Raw genomic sequence first — 24480 nt, 5'->3', positions numbered from 1 at the left:
GAATAAAAAAACTGGGGGAGCAAAAGCTATGTGAGGACGAGGCATTGCTGACACAGCGAGGGAAAAGCAAGAGAGATGCAACAAACTATTAGAAACTAAAGATATAAACTGTTAAAAGTGGAATTATTAGCGAGTATCTCAACCCTACTTACTTGAAAACCTCAGGATGAAGCCTCTGGAGGAGAGCTGATAGCCACAATAGATCCATTGAAGCTACGCTATAACAAGCAGCAGGTGTATCAGGACAATGTCAGCAGAGACGAATGTCCAAGATCTCTACCATGAAACCAGGAATAAGTTCTGTTAAAGCTCACCAAGGGATTTGGTTAGGGGTTTTTTTGTGTAACTATTGTGAATTAAATTTCTATGGATGATCAACTATTTCATCCAACGAAACAAGAAAACAAGATGGCGAGCCACCCAAGATGGGAATTAAATATTTATTGATGGAGAGGATTTAGTATGGTTGGATGTACAATTTTATCTTCATTTGAAGGATCTGAGTTTAATTTTCTACAAGAAATGATTATTTTTTCCAAAGACTGGTAAGTTACTGAATGAGATATAATTTGTTTAAAAGTTGTGAGGTTGGAGAAGTGTGAAAGGAGCTGCTATAAATCTTGCATTTGAATTTGTAGACATACTGAACTGAACTGAAATTAACTAACTAGGAGTAAAAAAAAAGGAAAGGTTAGCCTGTAAACCTTTAAATGGGGAATGATACTAGATCTAATTAGTTAGAGAAATTGGAGTAACAGAGGATTAGGGTTTCACTGATTCTAACTAAACAGGAATATGTTTTTCTTTGCTATCTGAGATTTGGAACCTAAACAGAATGTTGGAATTTTGAATTGTTCTCATGTAAGTATTTTGTATATCTCATTTTTTTTCTTTTATAAACAAAACTTACTTCCAGAAGTGTGTGTCTTCTATTTACTGCCTCCTTCTGATATCTAGAGCTTCTGATGATCTAGTGTAGTACTATGTACCTTGTTTTTTCTCATAATGAGTGTGGCAACTCATCACACGAGATAAGACAAGTGCTACACAGACGTTACACCCAGAACAGGTCTTCTGAGATAATAACATTGAAGAATTTAAAGCTGCTGATGCTCCAGGACTGGCTCGTGGACCACCAGCTTCCTTCGATAATCAGCTCCTTGGTTGTGCTGACATTGAGTCAGATATTGTTGTTACGGCACCGCTCAGCCAGATTTTCAACCCCCCTCCTAAATGATGATTCATCACCACCTTTGATTCAGCCAATGACGGTGATGTCTTCAGCAAATTTAAATGTCGCATTGGAGCTGTACTTAGCTGTACCTTCATCAGTGTAAAGCAAGTAGGACAGGACTAAGTACACAGCCTTGTGGTGCACCCGTGCTGATGGAGTTTCTGGAGGAGATATTGCTGCTGATCCACTAACGATGCCAATCCTCCTACCCTTTACCCCAGGTTTTTATTCTGATGTCTTCTCCCTTTTCCAGTCCTGAGGAAGGTTCTCAGCCCAAAACATCAACTGTTTATTCATTTCCAAAGATGTTACCTGATCTGCTGAGTTCGTCCAGCATTTTGTGTGCAGTGCTCTAGATTTCCAGCATCTATCGAATCTCCTGTGTTCCAGTGCTCCTGTGTGTGCATAGTTTGGGGAACAGTTTCACTAGGATTACACAACAGCTCTAAATAGCCACACAGGAGAAAATAGCCTCACCTGCAGGAGATTTTTAGGTCTTGCCCTGGTGGAAGGAGAGTGAAGAGTTGACATTCTATCTCATGTTTGTCCCTAATAAATAACCCTCCTGATTGCATCTCTCAGGAAATGAAAGGAGTAAAAGTGGAAGAAATCCTTTTTTTCATGTAAAAATAGAAAACGCTGGAAAATCTTGGCAGATCAGGCAGCATCTGTGGGATGAGAAATTGTGTTCACATTTAAGGTCAATCATCCTTCATCAGCACTGTTCTGATAGAAATACTGAAGAGACTTCAACCTGAGGTTTTAACTTTTTCTATTTTAAATAAGAAAGTTATTTTTCCTTAAGTTATAGTACACTACAGTTTTTAAAAGAAGCTTCTGACCCATTGCATCTGCTGAGGCTGATTCCAGGTAAATTACCTCTTCACAGATAATGCTAAAGCTCCCTGTCTCTTAGATGGATTGAAATTCAATATTTAATTGTCCTCCAGTCAGGGTATGCCACATCATACCTGAAGCAGTCAATTCTGCACAATACATTGTACTGGGAAACTCAACAAGAGGATTAATTTATTTTCGCTTTGGACATGGGTGTTGCAGAGAGTGATAGAAGCTGAGCCTTTGATTAACACTGAGTTGAGATAGGTGTGTGAAGGGGTGAAAGATTACCAGGACTAGAAGGTGGTGAAATTACCATGATTGAATTAAATGGTGCAGTGGCTCAAAGATCTGAATAACCTGAATAATCTGTGCTCTTCCTGCACACATGCTGAGCTTGTCGACTTCATTAACTTCACCTCCAACTTTCACCCCGCCCTCAAATTCACCTGGTCTATTTCTGACACCTCCCTCCCCTTTCTAGATCTTTCTGTTTCTATCTCTGGAGACAGCCTATCCACCGACGTCTACTACAAACCTACTAACTCCCACAGCTACCTAGACTATTCCTCCTCCCACCCTGTCTCCTGCAAAAATGCTATCCCTTTCTCTCAATTCCTCCGCCTCCGCCGCATCTGCTCTCAGGATGAGGCCTTTCATTCTAGGACAAAGGTGATGTCTTCCTTTTTTTAAAGAAAGGGGCTTCCCTTCGTCCACTATCAACTCTGCCCTCCACCGCATCTCCCGTGTTTCACGCACCTCTGCCCTCACCCCATCCCCCCGCCAGCCCACCAGGGATAGAGTCCCCCTGGTCTTCTCCTATCACCCTACCAGCCTACAGATCCAACGCATAATCCTCCGTAACTTCCGCCACCTCCTACGTGATCCCACCACCAGCCACATCTTCCCCTCCCCCCCACTCTCGGCTTTCCGCAGGGATCGCTCCCTACGCGACTCCCTTGTCCATTCATCCCCCCCCATCCCTCCCCATGCACCTCCCTCTGGGCACTCATCCCTGCAAACGGAAGAAGTGCTACACCTGCCCCCACACTTCTTCCCTCACCACCATCCTAGGTCCCCGACAGTCCTTTCAGGTGAGGCACCACTTCACCTGCGAGTCAGTTGGGGTGATATACTGTATCCGGGCTCCCAATGTGGCCATTTATTCATTGGGGAGACCCGCCGCAGACTAGGAGACCGTTTCGCCGAACACCGGCGTTCAGTCCTCCAGCAGTGGAGGGATCTCCCTGTGGCCACACACTTCAATTCCACAGACTACTCCCACTCCGCCATGTCTGTCCATGGCCTCCTCTACCGTCAAGATGAGGCCACGCGCAGGTCAATGGAGCAATACCTTATCTCCCACCTTCTGGCATGAACATCCAATTCACAGACCTCCATTGATACCCCTGCTCCCACCTTTACCCCCCTCCCTATCTATTATTTCAGTCTGGTTCTCTTTCCCTCTTTTTCCCTCCTCACTATAATCTCCCCCCAACCCTACCTTTCTTTCTCTTTTGCTTCCCATAATTCTCCACCTTCCCCCTAGCCCATTTCCCTCCAACCTATCACTTCCTAGCTCTCTACTTTATCCCTCCCCCCACTTCTTATCCCCCCTTGACCATCCCATATTACTTCACTCCTGATGAAGGGTTTCGGCCCGAAATGTCGTCACTACCTCCTCCCATAGATGCTGCCTGGCCTGCTGAGTTCTGCCAGCATTTTGTGTTTATAGTGCTCTTCATTTGTATGTTCATTGGTAATTGAGTGGGGGGCTGTAGCAAATGGGTCAAGTGCAGATGAAATTGGTTGGGCGATAGATAAACTGGAGATGGGGTCATTGGTCAGAGAGTAGTTGAACTAGGGAGAAAGTCACTAATCAGAGGGTAATAGAATTGGAACAGGGATCTTTGAACAGGGAAGCTGAATTAGGAATAGAAGACATAAGTGACTGCAGAAGCAGTAATTGAAGCAATGAGCAATCTGCTAGAGGAACTCAGCAGTTTGAGATGAACTGGGGGGGGGGGGTGGGGAAAAGGAATTGTTGATGTTTTGAGTCAAAATCCTGAAGCAAGGTGTTGACCCAAAATATTGACAATTCATGAGGGGGTTTCATTGTTTGAGGAGTAGGGAAGTTCTGTTAGTGATTAGGCTCCATTTTTCAGGAATATCCAGACTTGATTATCAGTCAGAGGAGTTTAGTTGGGGTTAGAATCAGTGGGTAGAAGGATTGTTCGAGTTGGGCAGGGGTTATCAGCTGAGATAAGCTGTTTGAATCAGGGAAGGAAGTCATTGATTAGGAAGAGTGGTTGAGTTGAGGGAAGTGGTGTTTAGACGAGAGATGGTTGGGATGGTAATAGCCATACTATGTATGGGTGGCTGGGGTCTCCAAAGGTAAAGAGTAATTAAATAACTAAAGACCACCCTTGCCTTGTCTGGTGCTGATCTGGGATCAGCTACACATCCCTACTGTCATCCTGAAAGCCTGATTCTGCAGGATTGTGTGGTGTATTCCAACCCAAAGGAAAATCCCAGAGGTGGCAAACAAAAGGCATGCCATTGGCTGTTGCTGCCCATACTTGGAATCCACTAGGTGTTATGTGCACAAGGAAAATGGGGGTAAAAGATTTTTTTTTAATCTATCGGCACCCAGAACCCTCTATACCCCTCCTATCAAATCTAAATCTCCCTATTCAGACTTCTCTTAAACATTATAACTGAACTTGGGTCATCCACTTCTGCTGGCCGCTCGTTCCACTCTCACACTACGTTCTGGGTGAAGAAGTGCCCCTTAAATATTTCACCTTTCAGCTTAAAACTATGACCTCTAGTTCTAGACTTATGCAGCCTGCAAGCTTTCACCCTATCAATACCCTTCATAATTATGCATCCTTCTATTCAATCTCCTCTCATTCTCCTGTACACCAGGAAATCAAGTCCTAATCTATTCATGCTTTTGCTGGAGCTCAGATCCTCAAGTGTTGGCAACATCCTTGTAACATTATGATTGTAACTTATAGATACATGTTCATATTTCATTGAAAATGCTGCCACAGGTTGATAAGGTTGTGACGAAAGCTTTTGCAACATTGGCCATCATAAATCAAAGAATTAAGTACAGGAGATGGGATCTTATGTTGAAGTTGCATTGGCCTAGTATGTAGTTTTGGTCACCTATTCTACAGGAAAAGTGTAAATAAGGTGGAAGGGTGCAGATAAAATTTACAAAGATGTTGCTGGTTCTGGAGGAACTGAGTTGTAAGAAAAGATTGAATAGGTGAGGACTTTAGAAGAAGATTGAGAGGAGATTAAATAAAACTGTACAAAATTATGAAGGGCATTGATAGGGTAATTGCAAACAGACTTTTTCCACTGAGGTTAGGTGGGATTGCTATTAGAGTTTATGGGTTAAGGGTGAAAGGTGAAATGCCTAAGGGGAACATGAGGGGAAACATCTTCACTCAGAGGGTCATGAGAGTGTGGAACAAGCTGCCAGTGCACATGTGAGCTCGACTACCTGGATGGTAGGGGTATAGAGGGCTCTGTCCTGGTGCAGGTCGAAGGGAGTAGGCAGTTTAAATGGTTTTGCACAGATGGGTGGAGGGGCCTGAATCTGTGCTGTCTTTTTCTATGATTCTTTTTGTTGTATTGCTCTGTATAACTGCCACAAAACAACAAATTTCACAGCACGTCAGTGATATTAAACCCAATTCTGATTCTGAAATCAACATTGCAAAGGAATGCATATTGGAATTGCTCAAAGACTATCAGAAGGTAAGCAGAAAAGCAAGGACAGCTCCCAACAAGTTATGATAAATCTGACATTTTTGAAGCAGACTCATAAGTTCAAATAATTAGTGCCAGTAATTATATCAATTTTAACTGAATATGCATTAATTTATCACTGTTAGATTGTCTGGACAGCAAATCCTCCTCCATTTATAACATGAGAACTGTTTAAATCTATTATAAAGAGATTAATTCAAACACTCACTTAATGAGCACACAGATAATAATTCAAATGGGCTGCAAATTACAAAAGGCTGCTCACTCCAGCAAATGTCATTAGAAATGGAAAGATAAATCAGCAAGTCTTGGAAGAGCTCAGATGGAGAATCAGAGTCTGAAAAGAGGTATAGCAGGTTAACATCTCAAGCATGACACTACTTCAGAAGCAGGAGGATTTGCTATGAAGTTTATTTAAGATTTCCCACACTTTAATTATTTTTTTAATTCACTCTGTTCAAGTGTGGAAAGGTAATACACCTGGTGGACGATGGAGGAAGAATTCAGAAATAAAGTTGCACAGTGGTCACTGGTCAGTTTAAATTAACTGGAACCGAAATAAAATGCTGGTGTTAGTACAATAAAGTCATAGGTTACACAGTGTGAAAAAAGGTCTGTTGGCACAAATCATCCATGGCCAAACACTTCCAAGCAAATCTTATTGGCTCTCATTTGGCCCACATCCCTCTAAATATTTCCTATCCATAAACGGCAACTTCTTGAGGCACCACTGCTTGAAGGTGTCCTCAGTGGTGAGAAGTGTTGTGACCATGACAGAGCTGGATGAATCTATCACCTATTGCAGCCCGTTATGATGCTGTGCATTGGGTTATTCATACAACTAATCAGGATGATCTCCATGGTACATCTAAAGAAATTTATTAGTCTTTGATGACACTTAAGATCTTCTGAAATGGATAAGACCATAAGATACAGGAGTAGGATTAGGCCATTTGGCCCATCGAGTCTGCTCCACCATTTCATGATGGCTGATCCTTTTTCCCCTCTCAATCCCAATCTCCTGTTTTCTCCTATATCCCTTCATGCCCTGACTAATCAAGAATCTTTCCACTTCTGCCTTAAATATGCATGAATATTTAATGTCCACAACCACCTGTGGCAATGAATTCCATAGATGCACCACTCTCTGGCAAAAGAAATTCTTCATCATCTCTACTCTAAAAGGACGCCTCTCTATTCTGAGGCTGTGTCCTCTGGTCCTAGACTCTCCCACCATAGGAAACATCCACATTCATTCTATCAAGGTCTTTCACCATTTGATAGGTTTCAATTAGGTCACTCCTTATTCTTCTGAATCCTAGTGAATACAGGCCCAGAGCCGTCAAACACTCTTCATATGACAAGCTGTTCAATCCTGGAATCATTTTCAAGAACCTCCGTTGAACCATCTCCAGTGTCAGCACATCCTTTTTAAGACAAAGGGCCCAAAACTGCTCACAATACTCCAAGTAAGGCCTTACCAGTGTTTTAAAAGCCTCAAAATTACGTCCTTGTTTTTATATTCTAGTCCTCTTGAAATAAATGCCAACATCATATTTGCCTTCTTCACTACAGACTCAACCTGCAAATTAACCTTTAGGAAATCCTGCACAAGAATTCTCAAGTCCCTTTGCTCCTCAGATTGTTGAATTTTCCCGTATTTAGAAGATTGTCTATCCCTTCTATTTCTTCTACACTATATTCCATCTGCCATTAGGAGACAGATTCTCCCAGTCCGTCTAAGTCCTTCTGTAGCTTCTCTACTTCCTGAAAACTATCTGCTCCTTCCCCTATCTTTGTATCATCCTCAAACTTTGCAACAAAGACATCAATTCCACCATCCAAATCATTGATATATGATGTAAAAAAGGCAGTCCTAACACAGACCCATGTGGAACACCACTAGTCACCAGCAGTCAACCAGAAAAGGCTTCCTTTGTTCCAAATTTTGCCTCCTGCCAATCAGCAACTGCTTTATCCATGCTAGAATCTTTTCTGTAATATCATGTATTCTTAGCTTTATGTGTGGCACTTTGTCAAAGGCCTTCTGAAAATCCAAGTACAAGACATCAACTGATTCTCCTTTGTCTATCCTGCTTGTTATTTCTTCAAAGAATTCCAACAGATTCACCTGGCAGGATTTTCTCTTGAGGAAATCATGCTGACTACAGCCTATTTTATCATGTTCCTCCAAGTACCCTGAAATCACATCCTTAACAATTGACTCTCAACATCTTCCTAAACACTAAGGTTGGATTAACTGGCCTATAATTTCTTTCTCCTGCCTCTCTTCCTTCTCAAAGGGTGGAGTGATATCTGCAATTTTCCAGTCTTCAGAAACTCCAGATGAAATATAGCCGATGGTGTGCTTCCTTCATGACTGTATCAATGTAACTAGCCCAGGAGATCCTCTGAAATGTTGACACCCAGGAAGCTGAAGCTCACCCTTCTCACCACTGACTCCTCAATGAGGACCAGTGTATGTTCTCCTGACTTCCCTTTCCTGAAGTCCACTATCATTTACTGACGTTGAGTGCAAAGTGTTTTTTTGTGATATATTCTGCAGTTCAAGGAGGCAGCCCACTGTCACCCTGCACTAACTGACAGTTCAGGAGAAGCAGAAAATGCCAGTGATAAATAACTGAGCGATAGTTTCTCATTTCCATATTATGGCTCTCAAATGTAAATTGAACATGATGAAATCAAAATGGAGGCTGTCACTCACTTCCTGCTGTTGTATTGATTGAGCACAATCTGACTGTCAGGAGCAGTAGCAAATTGGCCAATTATGATGCACTTGCAAAGTGCTGGCTTTGCAGTCTCCTAAATTAGTTCAGTTAATGTGAATACTAAATATTTAGGTGGGCTTGATTGTGGAGTGTACAGCAAATTTTCACATTTCAGGCTGACTGACACATTTGAAAGTGTGGATACCAAACTGAACCACAAAGACAAAATCACTCTGGAGAAATGGAGATATTTGAAATGAAAAAGCCATTAGTGCCATCAAATGCTGGTCAGACTACATTTGAAATATTGGGGGCAAGTTTGAGCTCCCAATGTGCTTCCCCTAGAAAAGGACCAGAGAAGATTCACAAGAATAATCCCAGGAATGAAAGTTTTAACCTTTAGGGAGCATTTGATGTCTCTGGGTCTATACTTGATGGAGTTCAGAAAGATGCAGGGAGGGATCTCATTGAAACCTAACAAATACTGAAAGGCATGGATAGAGTTGACTTGGAGCGATTGTTTCTATTAGAGTGAGAGTCTAGGATCAAAGAGCACAATCTCATTGTAAAGGGTGTTCCTATAAAACTAAGATGAGGGAGAATTTCTTCAGTCGAAGGGCCGTGAATCCTTTGCAACTGAGGATTGTAGTTGCAAGTCAGTGGGTATATAGGTTCTTAACTGCTAAAGGGGTTCATAGGAAATGGCAGGAAAATGGGGTTGAAATGGAAAATTGAATGACAGAGCAGACTCAATATATAGACTGGCCTAATTCTAATCCTATAAACCTATGTTCAGTCCTGACGAAGGGTCTCGGCCCGAAACGTCGACAGCGCTTCTCCCTATAGATGCTGCCTGGCCTGCTGTATTCCACCAGCATTTTGTGTGTGTTGTATTTTGGTGCACCTATAGTATTTTGGTGCACCCTGCTTCAGAAAGTAGACTGAAGGACAAAGCAATTAATTTCATAAAGCTATTTCCCAGTGTCACATTTTTATTTGCCATCTGTTGAGGAATCAAGTTTAACATCTAAATCAATGTAAATCACATTGCATGTGAAGAGTGGTTGCCTCTTTCATGATTCCATGAGGAGGTTAACCAGCCCCGAGCATCTCTACCATACAGTAAATATTTCCCGGCATAAATGTGACCTAGAAATCAGCCCTTATACAAAGATGATTTTAAACCTTCCTTGAAGTTCACCAGAGGTCTTGAAACAGAGATTCCTTTGTAACACTACTACAATTTTTCCATTAACCCTCTGAATAAATGTAAAAAGATAGCTTCTTACGTAGATCAGCACATGATTTTAACTGCTGAATACAATGGATTCCAGTTAATTGGCCTCTGGTTAATTAGGGCAGCAGATCATTTGGGATGATTCTTAAAGAACAAAAGCAAATCGAGAAAATTGCTGGAATCCCCTTAATTTATTTGGGACCATGCAACTGAGGCAGGAAACTTGCCAAACGGGTTCTAACTAGCATTAGCTGTGTGAACTTGTGTGGTTGTTAGATGCTTAAAGGAAACTGTTTTTAAATAGCATTGGTTGCGTATGTGTTCAGAAATTAGTTACCTTTGTCACTGATAGTTGGTCATAAATAAGCAGTAAGACAATTCACTTTGCTCACTGCTGTTTCAAGCATTGCGGCTTGGAGATGCCAGATGAGTGCAGATCTCATCTGCCAGTCCACCAGAGCTGACTTTGCATGTCAAGATGAAATGAAATGATTTTACGACTTTGAAAAGATAGGAACTATGAAGAATGTGAAGGTAATCTTTAATATTACCTTTGGTCCTTCCTGGAAACTCAGCTCTCAACTGTAGCTCCAAATAGCTGTTTGCATGGGACAGCAACCATACCCCAGTACATCACTTTGACAGGTGGGCTGAACCAGGTGAGGGTAGCTGGCTGGTCTCATTCCCCAGTGAGATTCAGGCATGCCCATCCCAGCAAGCAAAGTCAGCTCTCGTGGACTGGGCGGATGAGATCTACAGTGAGAGCCAACAGCCAGGAAGGCAGTTCTGCAATGTTCCATGGAGAGCAAAGGGCATGACAAGCCATGGAAGCTGTGCTCGCCCATTGCAACTAGGGAAGACCGCAGTTGTGATGTCTATTCATACCACTGGAGCTGGACTTATGAGATGGAGAAAGTGGAACTGTCCCAGAGTAAAGTCTGTCCCACTTTAAAAACTCTCCTGCGCAGGTTTGTTCATCACTGGATATGATGAACAGCCACCATCATATTGGAGTGTTTAACAATACCATTAGTGTACTCACTATCCTCCAGTATGGTTGTGAAACATGGACTATATATAAAGTCCTCAAAAATGCGAACACTACCAGTATCAAAGCCATGATCCTGAAAACACAACTTCATTGGATGTGACAGGAGGACACATGGGGGACTCCAGACTCCGTGAAGCAGCAATGGCCAATTATCACAGGGAAGCAGAAACCATGGTAGATATCATAAGAGGTATAAATACTGTGTGAAAGTCAGTATTACTTAAAGTGTGTTTCCTCCTTGGCATCTGGAACATAGGGCATGAGAAAGAACTGTTTGGCGCACTCAGTTAAACTTGCTGACAGCAACTTAGAAGATGGGCATCATACAGACCTGGAGACTGCCTGACAGAAGGGGAAAGCAGAAGCAATGGCTGTGCCCATGAAATCAGGATAACTCCCATGTCCTCACTGTGAACATCTATGCCTGTTCAAGAATTGACCTCTACACAAGTGGCACCACAGGTCATAAAGAAAGCTTTTGTTACACTTGTCTTCAGAAATCAATGTGTTGAGCACAGGAGTTATATTGTGTAAGACTTTGGTGAGGCCTTATATGGAGTATTGTGTGATGCCAATTTAAATAATTTTGGGCCTGTATTCCCAGATGACTTTGTTCTACCACACTCTGCAGTACCCTACCGTTCCTCTCAAAATACAACACTTCACACACGTCTGCATTAAATTCCATCGGCCATTTAGCAGTCCATTTTTCTAGCTGGTTCAGATCCTGCCTTAAGCTCTGATAGTCCTCCTTGCTGCCCACTAGACCCCAAATCTTGGTGACATCTGCAAATTTGCTGATATAGTTAACCACATTTTCATCCGGATCATTGATATAGATGACAAACAACAGGAGACCCAGCACTGATAGCTGCAGAACATCACTATTCACAGGCCTCCAGTCAGAGAGGCAACCATCTACTGACATTCGCTGGCCTCTCCTGCAAACCCAGTATCTTGGCCAAGCAACTGAACCTTCCTAACCAACCTCTCATTCAGGACCTGTTCAGATGCCTTGCTGAAATCCATATAGACAGCATCAACTGCCTTGCCTTCATCAACTTTCCTGGTAATTTTGTCAAAAAAATTCTATAAGATCGGTCAGACATGACCTACCACACAGAAAGCCATGCTGACTTAGAACACCTTCCAATAACTTAACTACTATTGATGTCAGGCTCACCAGCTGAGAACTTCCTGGTTTATACTTAGATCCTTTCTTAAACAGCAGAACAACATTACCTGTCCTCCTGTGCTTCACCTGTCACTCAGGATGATTTAAATACCTCTTCTAGGTCCCCTATAATTTCTGCACTTGCCTCCTACAGGGTCTGAGGGGACACTTTGTCAGGCCCTGGGGATTTATCCACCCTAATTTGCTGCAAGACAGCAAACACCCCCTCCTCTGTAATTTTTGGTAGAATCTCAGCTGCTGACGAGAGTGTGTACAGGAGTGAGATATGCCAACTAGTGAAGTGGTGCCGTAGCAACAACCTGGCACTCAGTGTCAGTAAGACAAAAAAGCTGATTGTGGACTTGAAGAAGGGTAAGATGAAAGAATCCTCAGAGGGATGAGAAGTGGAGAGAGTGAGCAGCTTCGAGTTCCTGGGTGTCAAGATCTCTGAGAACCCTACTTGGTCCCAGTAAATCAATGTTGTCACAAAGAAGGCAAGACAGCAGGTATACTTTATTAGGAGTTTGAAGAGATTTGGCATGTCAAAAACTTCTATAGTTGTACCATGAAGAGCATTCTGACAGGTTGCATCACTGTCAGATATGGGGTGGGGGTGCTACTGCACAGGACCAAAAGAAGCTGCAGAGGGTTGTAAATTTAGTCAGCTCCATCTTGGGTGCTAGCCTACAAAGTACCCAGGACATCTTCAGGGAGCGGTGTCTCAGAAAGGCAACGTCCATTATTAAGGACCTTCAGCACCCAGGACATGCCCTTTTCTCACTGTTACCATCAAGCAGGAGGTACAGAAGCCTGAAGGCACACACACAGCGATTCAGGAACAGCTTCTCCCCTTCTGCCATCTGATTCTTAAATGGACATTGAATCTTTGGACACTACCTCACTTTTTTTTAATATACAGTATTTCCATTCTTGCACAATTTTTGAAAATCTTTTCAATATATGTGTACTGTAATTGATTTACTTGTTTATTTATTATTTTTATTTTATTTATTATTATTATTATTATTTTCTTTTTTCTCTCTGGTAAATTATATATTGCATTGAACTGCTGCTGCTAGGTTAACAAATCTCACATCACATGCCGGTGATAATAAACCTGATTCTGATTCTGATCTGTATGGGAAACATAACCTTGTTGCTGCTTTGCCTCGCTTTTATAGACTCCGTGGCTGTCTTCTGGGTAAATACAGATGCAGAAAATACCATTTAAGATCTCACCCAACCCTTTAATCTCCATGCATAGATTACTCTGATCTTCCAGAGGACCAATTTTATCTTGCAATCCTTTTGCTTTTAACATACCTTAGACGCCCTTAGGATTCTCCTTCAGCTTGTCTGCTGGAGCAACCTCATGCCTTCCTTTAGCCCTCCTGATTTCTTTCTTTTGCATTTGTTATACTCCTCATCCACCTCATTTGTTCCTACCTACCTATACTGTTTCTGCTATGCAACCAGGGCCTCAATATCTCTCGAAAACCAATGTTCCCTAGACCTGTTATCCTTGCCTTTTATTCTGACAGGCACATACAAGCTTTGTACTCTCAACATTTCACTTTTGAAGGCCTCACACTTATTGACAGAAAATAGCCTGTCCCAATCCACACTTGCCAGATCCTTTCTGATACCTTCAAAACTGGCCTTTCTCCAATTTAAAATATCAACCCCTAGGATCAGACCTACCCTTTTCCATAATTACCTCGTTTCTAATGGCATTATGATCTCTAGATGCAAAGTGTTCCCCTACACAAAGTTCTGTCACCTGCCCTGTCCCATTGTCTAATAGGAAATCAAATTTTGCACACCTTTTCATTGGGATTTCTATGTCCTAATGAAGGAAGCTTTCCTTAACACATATGACAAACTCTATCCCATCTAGTCCTTTTGGAGTATGGGAGTCCACTCAATATGTGGAAAGTTATAATCACCAACTATCACAATCTCGTGTATTTTGCAACAGTCTGTGATCTCTCTACAACTCTGTTCCTCTAAATCCCTTGGACTTTTGAGCCGTCTTAGATATAGCCCCATTAACATGGTCACACCTTTCTCATTCTTCAGTTCCACTCATATCACTTCTCAAGTCAAGTTCTGTCTGTCTGACTGACCACTTCTGTGACATTTCTCCTGACTAGTAATGCCAACCCTCCCCCTTTAATTCCTCCCACTCTATCACATCTAACACAACAGAACCCCAGATACTGAGCCACCAGTCCTGCCCCTCCTGCAACCAAGTGTCACTTATGGCAACAATATCATAATTCCATGTGTTGATCCATGCCCTGATCTCATCTGTCTTTCCTACAATACTTCTTGTATTGAAATATATGCAACTCAGAACATTAGTCCTACTAGGCTCAACAATGTTGATCCCTGACTTTGTCTGAAGTCTCAACAAGATTTGTCTCCACAAGCACTCTGCTATCTGTTCTGGCACTCTGGTTCCCATCTCCCTACAACTTGAATTTAAACCACCCCCACCCCACTGTACTGGCAACATTTCCTTCTAAGATATTAATCCCCTCCAGTTTAGGTGCAAACCTGGAAATTTACATCACCTAGAAATTTTATGAATCAAGAATAAAATGTTGGAATCATAATGGGGAACGTGAAACTACTTATTCATTGTCACTTAAGTCATTCAGGGAAGGGAAATTGCTGCCTTCGGTCTATCTGGGTTATATGTGACTACAGACGAAGGGTTGATTTTTAACTCATCTGAAATGTAAAGCAGATGCATTGAGTACCTTCAGTCAAACAGTCAACTTAGGCAGCCTTTGGAAATTAAAATCCAATTTACCTGATACCAGCAACAATCCTTCCAACCCATCCCACACAATCTCTTTGATCCACTATCATTAGGAAAGAAGTACAGAAGTATTGGCACTTGGACACCTTCTTTCCTCAAGCTGTGAGACTAATGAACACCCTGCTACCACCAAGGTGCATTCACTAGGATTAAAGGGTTAGGGTCCTGCTGAAGGGTCTCAGCCCGAAATATCAGCTGTACTCTTTTCCATAGATGCTGCCTGGCCTGCTAAGTTCCACCAGTATTTTGTGTGTGAGTCATTTACTGTACTGTTTATTGTTTACCTCTGCTGTGCACTACATGCACTTTGAATTATCTACTATTAATTTATTTATCATAATATTTTGTTTTATGTTCTGTGTGTAATATATACTTGTGGGTGCACTGTGGTCTGGATGAATGTTGTTTTGTTTAGTAGTATATATGACAATGAGGTTAAACTTGAGGTGACAAACAATAATTTGTAATCCCGGTTAACTGATAAGCATACCCATTCCCTCACTTTACCCTCAGGCTATTCTCGGTCACTTAATATACTCAAGTACAGAAAAATCAATGGGGCAGGCAGCATCTGTGGAAAGAGAAACAGACAGTCTGCAATCCTTTGTTTGAACTGGGAAAGAGAGAGATATGTCAAAAGGAGAGGGAAGGTTTAGATTGAACTTGGAGTAGGTTAAAAGGTTGGTACAGTATCAATGGCCAAAGAGCCTCTACTGTACAACACTGTACAATGTTCTATGTTCTATGAAATGCCTTAATGGCATAGTTATCAGTACATTAAGCTTCTAGTACTGTATAATGAGTTAATGGTGAGATGTGGAGAGCTGCCTGGAAGAATTAATGAGTAGATGAGGCTGTGGAAGAGCCAACACTTTAGTATTTGTATCACACTTATATCATGTCTTCCACAGCTCTCCACACCTTACCATTAATTCATCATACAGAACCAGAAACTTAATGTACTGGCAACTATGCCATTAATAGCACTTGTTATAACTTAGCCTACATGCAAAACATAAATGATCATAAGCCGGAACGTACTGCTCCGACAACGGTTTAGTTCTGAACAGGGCACAGCTCACTAACAGACAACCATGTTGCCTCATCGACTGCAAAAGTCCTAGAAGAAGAAGTAAAAGTCCTAAATCTATGCATTCTGTCTTTCTGGAGTTGTACAGGGCTTGTGTAAACCCCAGCTTTTGCAAACCAGGCTATTCAGTCAAGCCAATAGAGTACATGTTGTCTTGTCAGGAACACAGCTCTTCCTGGAAATGGTGTAACCTACTGAATTCACTAAAGTAATCAAGCAAAGCAAACCCGTAACTGGCGGGTGGTCTTGGTGTGCATTTAATAATTTTGTTTTAATATCCTGCAAGTGTCACAAAACACATTTAGCGCTAAACATTTGGCAGATAAATTTTTAATTTTAAATTAAATTTTAGCAAGCTTTACAGAAATAACCACTTATTCAGGCTCCATTTGTGACAGCCAATAAATGGTGGAAACACTGTTCATTATGTCAATTAGTAATAACTATTATACTTTTTCATCTATCTGCAACTTTCAATAAGCCAGGATCCAACAGGGTGCTCTTGCACAGCTCTGCATTGTATCCATTGGCTATAGTTATCTATAGAGCTTTAAGAAATACATGGAGCATCCTAATAAGACTTGTACATGATAGCCAGACTCCGTGGCTGCGGAAAATTATCAGAGTTACATTCAGAACAGAAAGGTTAAAAGGAGTCACCACTTGAAAAAAGAACTACTTCTTTTTAATCAGTTGAAAGACCCATTAGCTCCACAAACAATTGGAGGAAATATTTTATGCCTGGTTTGAAATGTTGTGGTCACAGGCCAAGTTTCAGACACATTCATTAAATCAGCCAATAATAATAAACCGTTGACTAATTTGCCAAGGTAATGAAATGCCGATAAATTTCCTTGCTGGAAGCCAAAGTAATTTCCTGCAGTTTTACTTGAAAACTTGCAAATTGAACTGGAGATGGATCATTTAAGTTCATAAATCAATATACTGCAGATTCACCAGAGGTCAACCAGCTCCACTTGTTTGGCATTTAAGTGCAAGCAGTGGGTGATTTCAGGAAATTTAAAAATGCCTTGATTATGATAGTGATTCAAACAGATGAAGTTTAGGAAGGAAATTCCAGAGTTGAAGATCTTGCCACCTGAAGGATTACCTGACAAAACTTTTGTGAAGGAAGAGGAGCTGGAAGAATACTGAGTTTGGAAATTGATAATAAGAAATGTGGAGCACAACTTAAGGTGCATTCATGAGACAATGGAAAGGAACGTTACTCTAGGCTTTTTTTGGTTTCATGCTCAGTCCTCTAGTGAATGTAGTGAATTTCTGACCTCTCCTATCGGATTCCCCCTTTTCTAGCCCTTTATCCCTTTCAACAATAACTTCCCAGCTCTTTACTTCACCCCTCTCCCCCTCTGCCAGTTTCACCTATCATTTGCCACTTTGTATTTCTTCTTTCCCTCCCCCCCACCTTCCCCCTTTCTTTCCAGTCCTGATGAAGTGTCCCAGCCCGAAACTTTGACTGATTACTCTTTCCCATAGATGCTGCCTGGCCCGCTGAGTTCCTCTGCCAAGGCTTTTCTTTTGTTTCACCTTTGAAGTATATTGATGTGGACACCAGCCCTGGAGTATTCATCACTCTTGCACTGTTGTCACTGATCTGGATTCAAACAGAATTCATTGCAACCAAAAGGTGACTTCAGAGAGAGAGAGGGAAGAAAAATCAACATTACATCTACAGTACAAACGATTCTGCCAATGTCATTGTGTACCAATCACGTAATTGCCTTTCTATCCTCTGTTCCTGCATGAGGACGCACTACAAAATAATAAAGCTCCTTTATCTGTATAAAGCTGGGATGAAAAGTTTGAATAAGATATTAGAAAATGCATAACGTAGTTTAGACCAATGACTTTCACTTAAGTTTCTAAAACGTCCCTTAATTAAGTTGCTGTGAAGACAAAGAGTGTAATAAGCAGGGTGAATTGTAGCCAGTGACAAGTGCTAAAAGTGACTGGGCGAACGGCAGGACTGCCAGTCTGCTTTTGCTGTTGGCTAACGTTAGAATCCTTGGACAAGATCTATGATAACTGAATTTCCTATTTCAAGCTGATGTGCAGGAATTCAACTGGCTCTTAAAAACAATGGGCCTCGTTAATAGCTATTAATAGCTGTTCTCTGTCAACAGATTAGCAGTAAGAACGTATTTTTTATTTTATTTTTATTTAGAGATACAACATGGTAACATGTCTTTCTATCCCAAGGAGCCACACCACTCAGTTGCCCTCATTGACCGATTAACCTACTAACCCATACTTCTTTGGAAGGTAAACAAAAGAGAAGATGCATTCGAGAAATCCAGAATAACACACACAGAATGCCGGAGGAACTCAGCAGGTCAGGCAGTGTGTACTGAACTGGAGTAAAGTATTTCACTCCGAGACCCTGCATCAGGACTCACCTTTAGAATGTGGGAGGAAACTGGAGCAGTGGGAGAGCACACAAACTCCTTACAAGCAGCAGCAGGAACTGAACCCAGGTTGCTGGCCTGTAAAGTGTTATGCTACCATAAGCCCCACATCAGACAAAGGACTTCAACATCATTATACATTGTGAACAATTAATGACTTTGCTCAGACAGGGGCCAATGATCGTCAAAAAACATTTCATTATTTATTGCATTTTAATTACAGGTCTACCGACTATGGAACAACGTATGAGAAGCTGAATGACAAAGTGGGCCTCAAAACTGTACTGAGCTACCTCTATGTCTGTCCTACCAACAAGAGGAAGGTAAAAAACAAATCTGTCACTATGCTGTGCAAGAGAAGATGTCTCACCTTAAATCAATATATGCATAAGTACAAACAGGGAATGTCCTTGACAAGCAGAGAATTGAAGTCAGTTCCATTAATTTGCCTTGTTGGTTAATTCACTGCTCTGTATTCCCTTTACTGGCTGCCTTATTAACGGTGATTGTCAAAGGAAGTTGACTGGTTGCCCACCTCCTGAGCAAAGTTGTCTGCGGAGATCTATTTCTATCTATTTCTGTTCACTAAAACATATGCTAGGTTATTACCTCTTAGAAACAGAGCCTGTAAGTGCCCACAGGGAGCATGGTACATCTTCATGAAATACTGTACAGTGGTGTTAATAACATCTTCAACTGCTGCATGTCAAAGACAGGGTGGGCTATGATCTAAAAGAGTCATATATACCTTCATCAAATGCAGTTTGTTGCAAAGATGTTTTGTATGCCCTTATGAATAAGAGACCTGAGAGCATGGTGTGGAATAAATGAGAATTATGAGTATGCTAGTCCAAAACTCTTCTCTTAATTGTACAACTGGATCACAGCCTTGACTGAATTATTAGGCAGAAGAATATGAAAGAGTTTGCTGTAATTCCAATTGTCAAATATGGTTTTGCCTAATGTTGATCAAAGTATATGATTATATAAAAAACATTAGACATTGTGCTTAATTATATATCAGAGACCATACTGTTGTAAACAACTGATGAAGGCAGAGTAAAATTAGATAGTGTTGTGATAAGCTGGGAAAGGCAGCATCTTACTGAATAACAGTGTTGCACAACTAAAGCTTTATTCTTCTGATCCCTACTAGACTTGACTAATACAAAACAACACTCAGATCATAGTTTAATATGTTATAGTACAATAGCATTTCTAAAAGATCTTTCAAGAAGTCAAGTGATCCCAAAGACTCACAGTCAATGGGTGAATTTTCTATTCACAGTAAATGCAATTGCAAATATCTGCAGAGAAAACTGTCGCGAGTATCGCAGTAACAGCCAGCTAAGAGGCGTATTGATGATGACAGAGGGATGAATCTTTGCTAGGACACTGGGGAGAATTGCCTGTGCCTTTTCAACATACTGCTAGGAGATTATTTACAGCTGCCTGTAATAACCAAGAGAGCTATTATGTAATACTTTAATAACGTGTCACTTCAGAGAGTTCAATACTCCCTCTGTTCCATACTTTGACATCAGCTTATCTGTTGTGAGCAGGACTTGAACTTGTAACCATTACAGGCCCTTCACCCCACTATGTTGTGCTGACCTTTTAACCAACTCAAAGACCAATCTAACCCTTCCTTCCGTTTTTTTATCATCCATGTGCCTATCTAAGAGTTTCTTAAAGGTCCCTAATTTATCTGGCTCTACCATCATCAACTGACTCACCATTGTCCGTGTAAAAATAAAACTTACTTTTCTATACTTTCCACCAGGCACCTTAAAATTATGCCCCCACTATATTAGCAATTTCCTTCCTGGGAAAAGTCTCTAGCTGTACATTTATCTATGCTTCTTATCTAAGGTTGGATTAACTGGCCTATAATTTCTTTCTCCTGCATTTATCTCATCCTCCTTCATTCTAAAGACAAAAGCTCCAGCTTACTCAATCTATCTTCATAAGAAACACTCTCTAATCCACACAGCATCATGGCACATCTCCTCTGCACCCTCTATAAAGCTTCCTCATCCCTCTTTTAATGAGTGATCAGAACTGAGTACAATACTCCAAGTATGGTCTAAGCAGTAGTGTCTTTTGAGCTGCAACACCACCTTGAACTCAGCCCCTTGACTAATGAAGGCCAGTGCACCATGTGTCTTCTTAACAACCTTATCAACTGTAGGGCATCACAGTAGCATGGCAGTAAGCATGATACTTTTACAGCTAGGAGTTCAATTCCAGTGCCATCTGTAAGGAATTTGTACATTTCCCCCAAGGCTTCATGAGTTTCCTCCCAGAATTCAAAGACGTACTGGTTGGTAGGTTCATTGGTCATTGTAAAGTTGTCCTGTGATTAGGCGAAGGTTAAATAGGTGGTTTGCTGGGTGGACTGGTAGGGCCTGTTCTGCACGATATCTTTAAATAAGTAAATAAATGTTTGTGGCTAATTTGAGGGATTTATGGACGTAGACATGAGGGTTCCTCCATTCCTTCACACTGCTAAGTTCCCTGCCATCAACCCTGTGTTCTGCCTTCAAATTTGACCTTCCGAAGTATGCACTTTGGAAACATTACTTCTGTCTGCCTTTGGTAATTCATCTGCTTGCTGTTTGGGAGTGAATTACAGTTTCGTGCTGCTATAAAGTTTAGTCATCGATATAAATCCCTGGCACTCCATACGTGTGGACTGCGAGACTAGTCATCCGTTGATATTCATACCAGAAATACAGATTTGATGTCTGCGATTTAATTCATGTTTTGTAGACTGCTGAGCTCATTTGCACAAGAGACCTTTGGATTTACCCGTGATTTGAGCACATCATCCTATCTTTTTGAAGGAATGTTGTTTTCAGAGTTTAAAGTTCAAAATAAGTTTATTTTCAAAGTACATATATGCCACCAAGTACAAAGCTGAGGTTAATTTTCTTACAGGCATACTCAGTAGATACAAAGAAGCACAAGTACAAACAGCCAATGTGCAAAAGATAAACTGCGAATGCATAACAAAGAAAAAGAGTAATAATAATAAATAAGCAATAATAATTGAGAATGAGTTGCAGAGTGCTTAAAAGTGAATCCTTTTCTGACGTTCCTCTCTCCTGGATGAGATATTGGTCACTGTGCTTGCTCGAGTTGGCTCTAAAGATTGGATGGTACTTTCTCAGCCTCATATGGTGCTTCAAATCTGATGAATTATATTCATTTTCATACATTGCAACTGGATTCTGCTGCTTTACCTCAGAAATGGAGGTGTCAATGATGGTTGCACACTGTTCAATTTCATACCCAACTCCTCAGCAAGAATAGGCAAGAGTCAGGCATGGGCTAATATGTCACAAGTAACATTTGAGCCACACAAGTGCTCGGCAATACTGTGCCCAACAATAGGTTCAATAGGTACATTTAATGTCAGAGAAATGTATACAATATACATCCTTCAATTCTTTTTCTTCGCAAACATCCGTGACAACAGAGAAGTGCCCCAAAGAATGAATGACAGTTAAACATTAGAACCCCAAAGCACCTACTTTCCATGCACAAACAACAGCCAGGCAACGCCCCTTCTCCCCCACCAGCAATAAAAACATCGACGCCCTCCACTGAGCACTCAAGCTTGCAGCAAAGCACCAATAAAGACACAGACTGGCAGTACCCCAAGAGCTACTTGTTCACCCAGTAATTCAATATACCACAGGCTCTCTCTCTCTCTCTCTTTCTCTCCAGAAAATGAGGTGTCCCTGTTTCAGAGTAAGAGGGGAGACATAGAACCATACCGAGCAACTCGCTGATTTATGATGTTAAAAGTCTGTGGCGTTGCTTTTTCTGAGCTCTGTGTCCAGAGAGTCAGCTGAAAATCCGACACCTGAAGGCCCATTCACTTTCCAGCTCACATCTTTGGGATATCAAAGTGCGGCTGGTTGTGAGACTCCAAGCAGGTCCCATTCCCGCAAAGAACCAAAGTCAGAGTGTAACTCCAGGTCAGGGTCTTCCAAAGAACCTTGAAAAGGAAAAAAAGAGATATTAAAGATGGAAATAGAGATGTTTCCAAAAATGCAAGTAAAGGAGTCGCCATTTATTGCCATCTTGACTTTGCTCTACCCTCCAAACAAGAGAGCGAGTTCAACCATGTACCTGTAATATTCATGGGTTTTACCAACAATATTAATGGATGTGATGGGAAATGGGTCTCATTAACCAGTAGCCCCCCCCCCACACTGCTAATAGAGTACTACAGAGCAGAAACAGGCCCCTCAGCCCATTTAGTCCATGACAAGCTATTATTCTGCCTTGTCCCATTGACCTACACTGGACCATAACCTCCATATCCCTCCCAGCCATATCCTTATTCAGACTTTTCTTAAATGTTGAAATCAAACCCACATTCATTACTTTGTTCCACACTTGCACAGCCCTCATGGGGAAAAAGGTTAAATACTTCACCTTTCACCTTTAACCTATGACCTTTAGCTCTAGCCTCACACAAACTCAGTGGAAAAAACCTCCTTGCATTTTGTATACCTCTATCAAATTTCCCCCATTCTCTTAAACTCCAGGGAATAAAGTTCTAAAATCTATTACACTGCAATTATAAAGAATACATTTAAGGCAACGTAAGTGTAGTAGCATAGTGATTAGAGTAATGTTACTATAGCTCAAGGCATTATGGAGTTCGGAGATCAATTCTGGCACTGTCCTGTAAGGAGTCTCTCTACATTCTCCCCATGGAATTAGGTAAGGGTAGAATCGGGGTTGTGGGGTTGCTATGGTGGCATGACTCGAAGGACTGGAAAGGTCTACTCCACCTGTATCACTAATTAACTATAGCCTTTGTAAAACACCACCCTGAAATTGCACAATGCTTAACAAAATGATAAACAACAGAGAAAAGTATACACAAAGAAATTACCTGGAATGAGTGGCATTTGTATTAAAGTCACAGGGCCATAGGGATTATGCAGAATGGCCTTTTCCATCATCCCTCCCTAGCCCTGTTCAATGGTTGTGTCACTCAATAGATGTGGGTCCTGCTCTCTGTATGACTTCCTTTCCCTTTTATCCAGCTAGTTATTATTGTAACTGGTACAAGAATCCTCACAGCCAAATGAAGCATTACTATTGCTTTCTTACCCAGACAACAATATTCAACCTTACAAGATAAACAAGGGGGTCTGTGTGGTGATAGGTAAAGGCGTTGAATTGCTGTGGATCTGGTTTTGTGTGGAAACTAACACTTTATTCCAATCTTCCAATCCAATGCGATTAAGGAATGAATACTTCAGGGAGGAACTTATGTGCTCTCAGAAGAGTGACTTGTCTCCTTGATATCTGAAAACAACCATAAAATCATCACTGCCATAATCCTTCTCTTTGCTTCGGTACTACAGTGGGTTGTAATGCCTTTATAATATTTTAAGCACGTACGTGATTCATAGCAAGCATTCCATTAATGGCTTTTTTTGAAGCCACACTCTGAACTTATTGCAACTCAGCTGCATAATGTGTGTTGCAGTAATGAATATTAGAGCAAAATATGCATAGATACTGAAATGGTCTGGAATAGAATTTATTCTTTAAACTATCACAAAATCACAGAGTAATATTCCACAGGGGTTTCAATCGACTGAGCTTGTGTTGATTTTCTGTAGACCCATCCATTTCACAACTCGTTCCCTCTTATCTCCTTCAAGTGTTCATTCAACCCCATCTTGGCAATCACTATTGGATCTGTATCTACCACTTCTGGAGATAACCCATTCCAGACCATCTCCAGAGGTCAAAGAGGTGCAGGGAAGTTCCCTTCTTTATCAGACCACTGGTTCTCTTCATGATCACCTCAATTTTCATGCTCATTGGTTACTGGGTTTTATTCTTTGACTAAGATAGCATCGTAATTCTTCCTATGTTGCTCAGTGTCAGACACAATGGCACAGCTGATAGAGGTACTGACTTCCAGCTCCAGTAACTCTGGATCAATCCTGACCTCTGGTGCTGTCTATGTGGAGTTTGCACCTTCTCCCTGTGACGGCCTGGATTCTCTGGTTTCCAAATGATTTACAGGTTGACATGTTAATTGGCCACTG

At 41.3% G+C, this 24480-nt stretch overlaps 1 protein-coding gene across 4 annotated transcripts in view; it reads left to right on the top strand.

Annotated features, from left to right (window-relative positions):
• Positions 1-24480, top strand: part of LOC140715125 (VPS10 domain-containing receptor SorCS1-like) — a 1248501-nt gene that overhangs the window by 678156 nt on the left and 545865 nt on the right. For all 4 annotated transcript variants that reach the window (XR_012096067.1, XM_073026870.1, XM_073026869.1 and 1 more), the window contains exon 3: positions 18615-18714. Coding sequence is in view for 3 of the 4 variants with exons in the window: in XM_073026870.1 (XP_072882971.1) it covers positions 18615-18714 (100 nt within the window). In the remaining variant the exon portion in view is untranslated. The remainder of the gene's footprint in view (positions 1-18614; positions 18715-24480) is intronic.

The sequence above is a fragment of the Hemitrygon akajei genome, chromosome 23, assembly GCF_048418815.1.
Source record: "Hemitrygon akajei chromosome 23, sHemAka1.3, whole genome shotgun sequence".
Lineage (NCBI taxonomy): Eukaryota > Metazoa > Chordata > Chondrichthyes > Myliobatiformes > Dasyatidae > Hemitrygon > Hemitrygon akajei.
Note: the sequence above shows the minus strand (reverse complement) of the source record. Positions and strands in the feature narration are given on the sequence as shown.